At 34.0% G+C, this 12,021-nt stretch overlaps 1 protein-coding gene across 1 annotated transcript in view; it reads right to left on the reverse strand.

Annotated features, from left to right (window-relative positions):
- LOC110988664 (uncharacterized) overlaps positions 1–12,021 on the reverse strand; it is a 63,509-nt gene that overhangs the window by 39,629 nt on the left and 11,859 nt on the right. The window contains exon 21 of the mRNA XM_087138153.1: positions 11,829–11,900. Coding sequence (XP_086994279.1) covers positions 11,829–11,900 — 72 coding nt within the window. The remainder of the gene's footprint in view (positions 1–11,828; positions 11,901–12,021) is intronic.

The raw sequence follows: 12,021 nt of genomic DNA on the forward strand, positions 1-12,021 counted from the left end.
TAACCCTAACCCTAACCCTAGAACTTTAATTTTGAATTTGTAAACCCTAACCATTAAATTTTGAGTATGTAAACCCTAACCCTAGCCTATTTTGAATTTGTCAAACTTAACCCTAGCCATTAAATTTTGAGTTTGTAAACCCTAACCCTAGCCTATTTTGAATAAGTCAACCCTAACCCTAACCCTATCCCTATAATTTCAGTTTTGAGTTTGTCAACCCTAACCATAGCCATAAATTTTGAGTTTGTAGACCCCAACCCTAACCCTATTCCTAAAATTTATTTTTGAATTTGTCAACCTTAACCCTTGCCGTTAAATTTTGAATTTGTAAACCCTAACCCCCAGCCATTAAATTTTGAGTTTGTAAACCCTAACCCTAGCCTATTTTGAATTTGTCAACCCTAACCCTAACCCTATCCCTATAATTTTAATTTTGAAGTTGTCAACCCTAACCGTAGCCATAAATTTTGAATTTGTAAACCCTAACCCTAACTCTATTCCTAAAATTTATTTTTGAATGTGTCAACCCTAACCCTAGCCGTTAAATTTTGAATTTGTAAACCCCAACCCTACCCATTAAATTTTGAGTTTGTAAACCCTAACCCTAGCCTATTTTGAATAAGTCAACCCCAAACCCTAACCCTATCCTTATAATTTCAATTTTGAATTTGTGAACCCTAACCCTAGCCATAAATTTTGAATTTGTAAGCCCTAACCCTAATCCTATCCTTATAATTTTAATTTTGAATTTGTGAACTCTAACCCTAGCCATTGAATTTTGAGTTTGTAAACCCTAACCCTAGCTTATTTTAAATTGGTAAACCCTAACCCTATCCATAGAATTTTAATTTTGAATTTGTCAGCCCTATCCCTAGCTGTAAATTTTGAGTTTGTAAACCCTAACCCTATAATTTTAATTTTGAATTGGTCAACCCTAACCCTAGCCATTAAATGTTGAGTTTGTAAACCCTAACCCTAGTCTATTTTGAATTTGTAAACCCTAACCCTATCCCTAGAATTTTAATTTTGAATTTGTCAACCCTAACCATTAAATTTTGAGTATGTAAACCCTAACCCTAGCTTATTTTGAATTTGTCAAACTTAACCCTAGCCATTAAATTTTGAGTTTGTAAACCCTAACCCTAGCCTATTTTGAATAAGTCAACCCTAACCCTAACCCTAACTCTATCCCTATAATTTCAATTTTGAATTTGTCAACCCTAACCCTAGCTGAAAATTTTGAGTTTGTAAACCCTAACCCTAGCCTATTTTGAATAAGTCAACCCCAAACCTTAACCCTATCCCGATAATTTCAATTTTGAATTTGTAAACCCTAACCCTAGATTATTTTGAATTTGTCAACCCTAACCCTAACCATTAATTTTTGAGTATGTAAACCCTAACCCTAGCTTATTTTGAATTTATCAAACCTAACCCTAGCCATTCAATTTTGAGTTTGTAAACCCTAACCCTAGCCTATTTTGAATAAGTCAACCCTAACCCTAACCCTAACCCTATTCCTATAATTTCAATTTTGAATTTGTCAACCCTAACCCTAGCCATTAAATTTTGAGTTTGTAAACCCTAACCCTATAATTTTAATTTGGAATTTGTCAACCCTAACCCTAACCATTAAATTTTGAATTTGTCAACCCTAACACTAGCCATTAATTTGAGTTTGTAAACCCTAACTCTAACCCTATCCATAGAATTTTCATTTTGAATTTGTCAACCCTAAGCCTAACCATTAAATTATGAGTTTGTAAACCCTAACCCTAGCCTATTTTGAATTTGTCAACCCTAACCCTAGCTGTAAATTTTGAGTTTATAAACCCTAACCCTAGCTTATTTTGAATAAGTCAACCCCAAACCTTAACCCTATCCCGATAATTTCAATTTTGAATTTGTAAACCCTAACCCTAGATTATTTTGAATTTGTCAACCCTAACCCTAACCCTAGAATTTTAATTCTGAATTTGTCAACCCTAACCCTAACCATTTATTTTTGAGTATGTAAACCCTAACCCTAGCTTATTTTGAATTTATCAAACCTAACCCTAGCCATTCAATTTTGAGTTTGTAAACCCTAACCCTAGCCTATTTTGAATAAGTCAACCCTAACCCTAACCCTAATCTTATGCCTAAAATTTTAATTTTGAATTTGTCAACCCTAACCCAAGCCATCAAATTTTGAGATAGCAAACCCTAACCCTATAATTTTAATTTTGAATTTGTCAACCCTAACCCTAGCCATTAAATTTTGAGATTCTAAACCCTAACCCTATAATTTAAATTTTGAATTTGTCAACCCTAACCCTAACCCTATCCCTAGAATTTTAATTTTGAATTTGTCTATCCTAACCATTAAATTTTGAGTATGTAAACCCTAACTCTAGCCTATTTTGAATTTGTCAAACTTAACCCTAGCTGAAAATTTTGAGTTTGTAAACCCTAACCCTAGCCTATTTTGAATAAGTCAACCCTAACCCTAACCCTAACCCTATCCCTATAATTTCAATTTTGAATTTGTCAACCCTAACCCTAGCCATAAATTTTGAATTTGTAAACCCTAACCCTAATCCTATCCCTATAATTTTAATTTTGAGTTTGTAAACCCTAACCCTAGCCTATTTTGAATAAGTCAACCCCAAACCCTAACCCTATCCCGATAATTTCAATTTTGAATTTGTCAAGCCTAACCCTAGCCATAATTTTGAATTTGTAAACCCCAACCCTAACCCTATTCCTAAAATTTATTTTTGAATTGGTCAACCCTAACCTTAGCCATTAAATTTTGAGTTTGTAAACCCTAACCCTAGCCTATTTTGAATTTGTAAACCCTAACCCTAACCCTAGAACTTTAATTTTGAATTTGTAAACCCTAACCATTAAATTTTGAGTATGTAAACCCTAACCCTAGCCTATTTTGAATTTGTCAAACTTAACCCTAGCCATTAAATTTTGAGTTTGTAAACCCTAACCCTAGCCTATTTTGAATAAGTCAACCCTAACCCTAACCCTATTCCTATAATTTCAGTTTTAAATTTGTCAACCCTAACCGTAGCCATAAATTTTGAATTTGTAAACCCTAACCCTAACTCTATTCCTAAAATTTATTTTTGAATGTGTCAACCCTAACCATAGCCGTTAAATTTTGAATTTGTAAACCCTAACCCTAGCCATTAAATTTTGAGTTTGTAAACCCTAACCCTAGCCTATTTTGAATAAGTCAACCCCAAACCCTAACCCTATCCCTATAATTTCAGTTTTGAATTTGTCAACCCTAACCGTAGCCATAAATTTTGAATTTGTAAACCCTAACCCTAACTCTATTCCTAAAATTTATTTTTGAATGTGTCAACCCTAACCCTAGCCGTTAAATTTTGAATTTGTAAACCCTAACCCTAGCCATTAAATTTTGAGTTTGTAAACCCTAACCCTAGCCTATTTTGAATAAGTCAACCCCAAACCCTAACCCTATCCCTATAATTTCAATTTTGAATTTGTGAACCCTAACCCTAGCCATAAATTTTGAATTTGTAAGCCCTAACCCTAATCCTATCCTTATAATTTTAATTTTGAATTTGTGAACCCTAACCCTAGCCATTGAATTTTGAGTTTGTAAACCCTAACCCTAGCTTATTTTAAATTGGTAAACCCTAACCCTATCCATAGAAATTTAATTTTGAATTTGTCAGCCCTATCCCTAGCTGTAAATTTTGAGTTTGTAAACCCTAACCCTATAATTTTAATTTTGAATTGGTCAACCCTAACCCTAGCCATTAAATGTTGAGTTTGTAAACCCTAACCCTAGATTATTTTGAATTTGTCAACCCTAACCCTAACCCTAGAATTTTAATTCTGAATTTGTCAACCCTAACCCTAACCATTAATTTTTGAGTATGTAAACCCTAACCCTAGCTTATTTTGAATTTATCAAACCTAACCCTAGCCATTCAATTTTGAGTTTGTAAACCCTAACCCTAGCCTATTTTGAATAAGTCAACCCTAACCCTAACCCTAACCCTATTCCTATAATTTCAATTTTGAATTTGTCAACCCTAACCCTAGCCATTAAATTTTGAGTTTGTAAACCCTAACCCTATAATTTTAATTTGGAATTTGTCAACCCTAACCCTAACCATTAAATTTTGAGTTTGTAAACCCTAACCCTAGCCTATTTTGAATTTGTCAACCCTAACCCTAACCCTATCCCTAAAATTTTAATTTGGAATTTGTCAACCCTAACCCTAACCATTAAATTTTGAGTATGTAAACCCTAACCCTAGCTTATTTTGAATTTATCAAACCTAACCCTAGCCATTCAATTTTGAGTTTGTAAACCCTAACCCTAGCCTATTTTGCATAAGTCAACCCCAAACCCTATCCCTATCCCTATAATTTCAATTATGAATTTGTCAACCCTAACCCTAGCCATTAAATTTTGAGTTTGTAAACCCTAACACTAGCCTATTTTGAATAAGTCAAACCCAAACCCTAACCCTATCCCTATAATTTCAATTTTGAATTTGTCAACCCTAACCCTAGCCATAAATTTTGAATTTGTAAACCCCAACCCTAACCCTATTCCTAAAATTTATTTTTGAATTGGTCAACCCAACCTTAGCCATTAAATTTTGAGTTTGTAAACCCTAACCCTAGCCTATTTTGAATTTGTAAACCCTAACCCTAACCCTAGAATTTTAATTTTGAAATTGTAAACCCTAACCCTAACCATTAAATTTTGAGTATGTAAACCCTAACCCTAGCCTATTTTGAATTTGTCAAACTTAACCCTAGCCATTAAATTTTGAGTTTGTAAACCCTAACCCTAGCCTATTTTGAATAAGTCAACCCTAACCCTAACCCTAACCCTATTCCTATAATTTCAATTTTGAATTTGTCAACCCTAACCCTAGCCATAAATTTTGAATTTGTAAGCCCTAACCCTAACCCTAATCCTATCCCTATAATTTTAATTTTGAATTTGTAAACCCTAACCCTAGCCATTAAATTTTGAGTTTGTAAACCCTAACCCTATAATTTTAATTTGGAATTTGTCAACCCTAACCTTAACCATTAAATTTTGAGTTTGTAAACCCTAACCCTAGTCTATTTTGAATTTGTAAACCCTAACCCTAACCCTATCCCTAGAATTTTAATTTTGAATTTGTCAACCCTAACCATTAAATTTTGAGTATGTAAACCCTAACCCTAGCTTATTTTGAATTTGTCAAACTTAACCCTAGCCATTAAATTTTGAGTTTGTAAACCCTAACGCTAGCCTATTTTGAATAAGTCAACCCTAACCCTAACCCTAACTCTATCCCTATAATTTCAATTTTGAATTTGTCAACCCTAACCCTAGCTGAAAATTTTGAGTTTGTAAACCCTAACCCTAGCCTATTTTGAATAAGTCAACCCCAAACCCTAACCCTATCCCGATAATTTCAATTTTGAATTTGTCAAGCCTAACCCTAGCCATAATTTTAAATTTGTAAACCCCAACCCTAACCCTATTCCTAAAATTTATTTTTGAATTGGTCAACCCTAACCTTAGCCATTAAATTTTGAGTTTGTAAACCCTAACCCTAGCCTATTTTGAATTTGTAAACCCTAACCCTAACCCTAGAATTTTAATTTTGAATTTGTCAACCCTAACCGTAGCCATAAATTTTGAATTTGTAAACCCTAACCCTAACTCTATTCCTAAAATTTATTTTTGAATGTGTCAACCCTAACCCTAGCCGTTAAATTTTGAATTTGTAAACCCTAACCCTAGCCATTAAATTTTGAGTTTGTAAACCCTAACCCTAGCCTATTTTGAATAAGTCAACCCCAAACCCTAACCCTATCCCTATAATTTCAATTTTGAATTTGTGAACCCTAACCCTAGCCATAAATTTTGAATTTGTAAGCCCTAACCCTAATCCTATCCTTATAATTTTAATTTTGAATTTGTGAACCCTAACCCTAGCCATTGAATTTTGAGTTTGTAAACCCTAACCCTAGCTTATTTTAAATTGGTAAACCCTAACCCTATCCATAGAAATTTAATTTTGAATTTGTCAGCCCTATCCCTAGCTGTAAATTTTGTGTTTGTAAACCCTAACCCTATAATTTTAATTTTGAATTGGTCAACCCTAACCCTAGCCATTAAATGTTGAGTTTGTAAACCCTAACCCTAGATTATTTTGAATTTGTCAACCCTAACCCTAGCCATTGAATTTTGAGTTTGTAAACCCTAACCCTAGCTTATTTTAAATTGGTAAACCCTAACCCTATCCATAGAAATTTAATTTTGAATTTGTCAGCCCTATCCCTAGCTGTAAATTTTGTGTTTGTAAACCCTAACCCTATAATTTTAATTTTGAATTGGTCAACCCTAACCCTAGCCATTAAATGTTGAGTTTGTAAACCCTAACCCTAGATTATTTTGAATTTGTCAACCCTAACCCTAACCCTAGAATTTTAATTCTGAATTTGTCAACCCTAACCCTAACCATTAATTTTTGAGTATGTAAACCCTAACCCTAGCTTATTTTGAATTTATCAAACCTAACCCTAGCCATTCAATTTTGAGTTTGTAAACCCTAACCCTAGCCTATTTTGAATAAGTCAACCCTAACCCTAACCCTAACCCTATTCCTATAATTTCAATTTTGAATTTGTCAACCCTAACCCTAGCCATTAAATTTTGAGTTTGTAAACCCTAACCCTATAATTTTAATTTGGAATTTGTCAACCCTAACCCTAACCATTAAATTTTGAGTTTGTAAACCCTAACCCTAGCCTATTTTGAATTTGTAAACCCTAACCCTAACCCTATCCCTAGAATTTTAATTTTGAATTTGTCAACCCTAACCATTAAATTTTGAGTATGTAAACCCTAACCCTAGCCTATTTTGAATTTGTCAAACCTAACCCTAGCCATTAAATTTTGAGTTTGTAAACCCTAACCCTAGCCTATTTTGAATAAGTCAACCCTAACCCTAACCCTAACCCTATCCCTATAATTTCAATTTTGAATTTGTCAACCCTAACCCTAGCCATAAATTTTGAATTTGTAAACCCTAACCCTAATCCTATCCCTATAATTTTAATTTTGAATTTGTCAACCCTAACCCTAGCCATTAAATTTTGAGTTTGTAAACCCCAACCCTAACCCTATTCCTAAAATTTATTTTTGAATTTGTCAACCCTAACCCTAGCCGTTAAATTTTGAATTTGTAAACCCTAACCCTAGCCATTAAATTTTGAGTTTGTAAACTCTAACCCTAGCCTATTTTGAATAAGTCAACCCTAACCCTATCCCTATAATTTCAATTTTGAATTTGTCAACCCTAACCCTAGCCATAAATTTTGAATTTGTAAGCCCTAACCCTAATCCTATCCCTATAATTTTAATTTTGAATTTGTGAACCCTAACCCTAGCCATTGAATTTTGCGTTTGTAAACCCTAACCCTAGCTTATTTTAAATTGGTAAACCCTAACCCTATCCATAGAATTTTAATTTTGAATTTGTAAACCCTAACCCTAACCATTAAATTTTTAGTATGTAAACCCTAACCCTAGCCTATTTTGAATTTGTCAAACTTAAGCCTAGCCATTAAATTTTGAGTTTGTAAACCCTAACCCTAGCCTATTTTGAATAAGTCAACCCTAACCCTAACCCTAACCCTATCCCTATAATTTCAATTTTGAATTTGTCAACCCTAACCCTAGCAATAAATTTTGAGTTTGTAAACCCTAACCCTAGCCTATTTTGAATAAGTCAACCCCAAACCCTAACCCTATCCCGATAATTTCAATTTTGAATTTGTCAACCCTAACCCTAGCCATAAATTTTGAATTTGTAAACCCCAACCCTAACCCTATTCCTAAAATTTATTTTTGAATTGGTCAACCCTAACCTTAGCCATTAAATTTTGAGTTTGTAAACCCTAACCCTAGCCTATTTTGAATTTGTAAACCCTAACCCTAACCCTAGAATTTTAATTTTGAAATTGTAAACCCTAACCATTAAATTTTGAGTATGTAAACCCTAACCCTAGCCTATTTTGAATTTGTCAAACTTAACCCTAGCCATTAAATTTTGAGTTTGTAAACCCTAACCCTAGCCTATTTTGAATAAGTCAACCCTAACCCTAACCCTAACCCTAACCCTATTCCTATAATTTCAATTTTGAATTTTTCAACCCTAACCCTAGCCATAAATTTTGAATTTGTAAGCCCTAACCCTAACCCTAATCCTATCCCTATAATTTTAATTTTGAATTTGTAAACCCTAACCCTAGCCATTAAATTTTGAGTTTGTAAACCCTAACCCTATAATTTTAATTTGGAATTTGTCAACCCTAACCCTAACAATTAAATTTTGAGTTTGTAAACCCTAACCCTAGTCTATTTTGAATTTGTAAACCCTAACCCTAACCCTATCCCTAGAATTTTAATTTTGAAATTGTCAACCCTAGCCATTAAATTTTGAGTTTGTAAACCCTAACCCTAGCCTATTTTGAATAAGTCAACCCTAACCCTAACCCTAACTCTATCCCTATAATTTCAATTTTGAATTTGTCAACCCTAACCCTAGCTGAAAATTTCGAGTTTGTAAACCCTAACCCTAGCCTATTTTGAATAAGTCAACCCCAAACCCTAACCCTATCCCGATAATTTCAATTTTGAATTTGTCAAGCCTAACCCTAGCCATAAATTTTGAATTTGTAAACCCCAACCCTAACCCTATTCCTAAAATTTATTTTTGAATTGGTCAACCCTAACCCTAGCCATTAAATTTTGAGTTTGTAAACCCTAACCCTAGCCTATTTTGAATTTGTAAACCCTAACCCTAACCCTAGAATTTTAATTTTGAATTTGTAAACCCTAACCCTAACCATTAAATTTTGAGTATGTAAACCCTAACCCTAGCCTATTTTGAATTTGTCAAACTTAACCCTAGCCATTAAATTTTGAGTTTGTAAACCCTAACCCTAGCCTATTTTGAATAAGTCAACCCTAACCCTAACCCTAACCCTATCCCTATAATTTAAATTTTAATTTGTCAACCCTAACCCTAGCCATAAATTTTGAATTTGTAAGCCCTAACCCTAACCCTAACCCTATCCCTATAATTTTAATTTTGAATTTCTAAACCCTAACCCTAGCCAATAAATTTTGGGTTTGTAAACCTTAACCCTATAATTTTAATTTTGAATTGGTCAACCCTAACCCTTGCCATTAAATGTTGAGTTTGTAAAACCCTAACCCTAGCCTATTTTGAATTTGTCAACCCTAACCCTAACCCTATCACTAGAATTTTAATTTGGAATTTGTCAACCCTAACCCTAACCATTAAATTTTGAGTATGTAAACCCTAACCCTAGCTTATTTTGAATTTATCAAACCTAACCCTAGCCATTAAATTTTGAGTTTGTCAACCCTAGCGCTAGCCTAGTTTGAATTCGTTAATCCTAACCCTATCCCTATAATTTCAATTTTGAATTTGTCAACCCTAACCCTAGCCATAAATTTTGAATTTGTAAGCCCTAACCCTAACCCTACCACTATAACTTTAATTTTGAATTTGTAAACCCTAACCCTAGCCATTAAATTTTGAGTTTGTAAACCCTAACCCTCTAACTTTAATTTTGAATTGGTCAACCCTAACCCCAGCGATTAAATTTTGAGTTTGTAAACCCCAACCCTAGCCTATTTTGAATAAGTCAACCCTAACCCTAACCCTAACCCTATCCCTATAATTTCAATTTTGAATTTGTCAACCCTAACCCTAGCCATAAATTTTGAATTTGTAAGCCCTAACCCTAACCCTAATCCTATCCCTATAATTTAAATTTTGAGTTTGTAAACCCCAACCCTAACCCTATTCCTAAAATTTATTTTTGAATTTGTCAACCTTAACCCTAGCCGTTAAATTTTGAATTTGTAAACCCTAACCCTAGCCTATTTTGAATAAGTCAACCCTAACCCTAACCCTAGAATTTTAATTTTGAATTTGTAAACCCTAACCCTAACCATTAATTTTTAATTATGTAAACCCTAACCCTAGCCTATTTTGAATTTGTCAAACTTCACCCTAGCCATTAAATTTTGAGTTTGTAAACCCTAACCCTAGCCTATTTTGAATAAGTCAACCCTAACCCTAACCCTAACCCTATGATTTTAATTTTGAATTGGTCAACCCTAACCCTAGCGATTACATTTTGAGTTTGTAAGCCCTAACCCTAACCCTAATCCTACCACTATAACTTTAATTTTGAATTTGTAAACCCTAACCCTAGCCATTAAATTTTGAGTTTGTAAACCCTAACCCTATAACTTTAATTTTGAATTGGTCAACCCTAACCCCAGCGATTAGATTATTAGTTTGTAAACCCCAACCCTAGCCTATTTTGAATTTGTAAACCCTAACCCTATAACTTTAATTTTGAATTTGTAAACTCTAACCCTAGCCATGAATTTTAAGTATGTAAACCCTAACCCTAGCCTATTTTGAATATGTCAAACCTAACCCTAGCCATTAAATTTTGAGTTTGTAAACCCTAACCCTAGCCTATTTTGAATAAGTCAACCCTAACCCTATCCCTATAATTTCAATTTTGAATTTGTCAACCCTAACCCTAGCCATAAATTTTGAATTTGTAAGCCCTAACCCTAACCCTATAATTTTAATTTTGAATTGGTCAACCCTAACCCTAGCGATTACATTTTGAGTTTGTAAGCCCTAACCCTAGCCTATTTTGAATTTGTCAACCCTAACCCTAACCCTATCCCTAGAATTTTAATTTGGAATTTGTCAACCCTAACCCTAACCATTAAAATTTGAGTATGTAAACCCTAACCCTAGATTATTTTGAATTTATCAAACCTAACCCTAGCCATTAAATTTTGAGTTTGTAAACCCTAACCCTAGCCTATTTTGAATAAGTCAACCCTAACCCTAACCCTATCCCTATAATTTCAGTTTTGAATTTGTCAACCCTAACCCTAGCCATTAAATTTTGAATTTGTAAACCCTAACCCTAGCCTATTTGAATAAGTCTACCCTAACCCTATCCATTAAATTTTGAGTTTGTAAACCCTATCCCAAACCCTAACCCTAGCCTATTTCGAATTTGTCAAACTTAACCCTAGCCATTAAATTTTGAGTTTGTAAACCCTAACCCTAGCCTATTTTGAATTTGTCAACCCTAACCCTAACCCTAACCCTAGCCTATTTTGAATTTGTCAAACTTAACCCTAACCATTAAATTTTGAATTTGTCAACCCTAGCCATTAAAATTTTAGTTTATAAACCCTAAACTTAGCCTATTTTGAAATTGTCAACCCTAACTTTAATCATTTAATTTTGAATTTGTCAACCCTAACCCTAGCCATTACATTTTCAGTTTGTAAAACCCTAACCCTTGCTCATTTTGAATTTGTTAACCCTAACCCTATCCCGTAAATTAGGAATCCGTTAACACTAACCCTATTTTCATTCGGAAGCCCTAACACTATCCTTAAGAGTTTGAATTCGGTAACCCTAACCCTATAATTTAAATATTAAACTTGTCAATCTAAACCCTATCCTTTAAATTTTTGTATTGGTTAACCCTAACCCTATTGTACGAAACATGTTTCTGTTAGTGTACAGGACTGCATCCTATCAAAGCCACCAGCTTGAAATGACATCAAAGCCTATCGATGGGCCGACAGTTATCGACTGAGTCGTGATAGATTTGATGGCTTGGGAGGTCAAGATGCGAAACATTCAATGGGCGAATCTGCAGGACGGAGGCCTGTATGCATTATACAGAGGCTACGGAACCTGAAGTAAATAGATCGTATCACCCACGACAGCCCATTCGATGTCCCGAGCATCAGAGAAGCACTCATCCAACTGCATAAAAAGAATTATTACCAGGGATTAGCCCTAGATAAGAAAACCTATACTCTATACTGAAGTATTTATTCTTGAAATGAGATCAGCCATGAAAACATAACACTTCGTGCATGACTAC

This window comes from Acanthaster planci, linkage group LG06 (assembly GCF_054643075.1).
Source record: "Acanthaster planci isolate LZ-2023a linkage group LG06, COTS_SCS, whole genome shotgun sequence".
In the NCBI taxonomy this organism is placed as follows: Eukaryota; Metazoa; Echinodermata; class Asteroidea; order Valvatida; family Acanthasteridae; genus Acanthaster; species Acanthaster planci.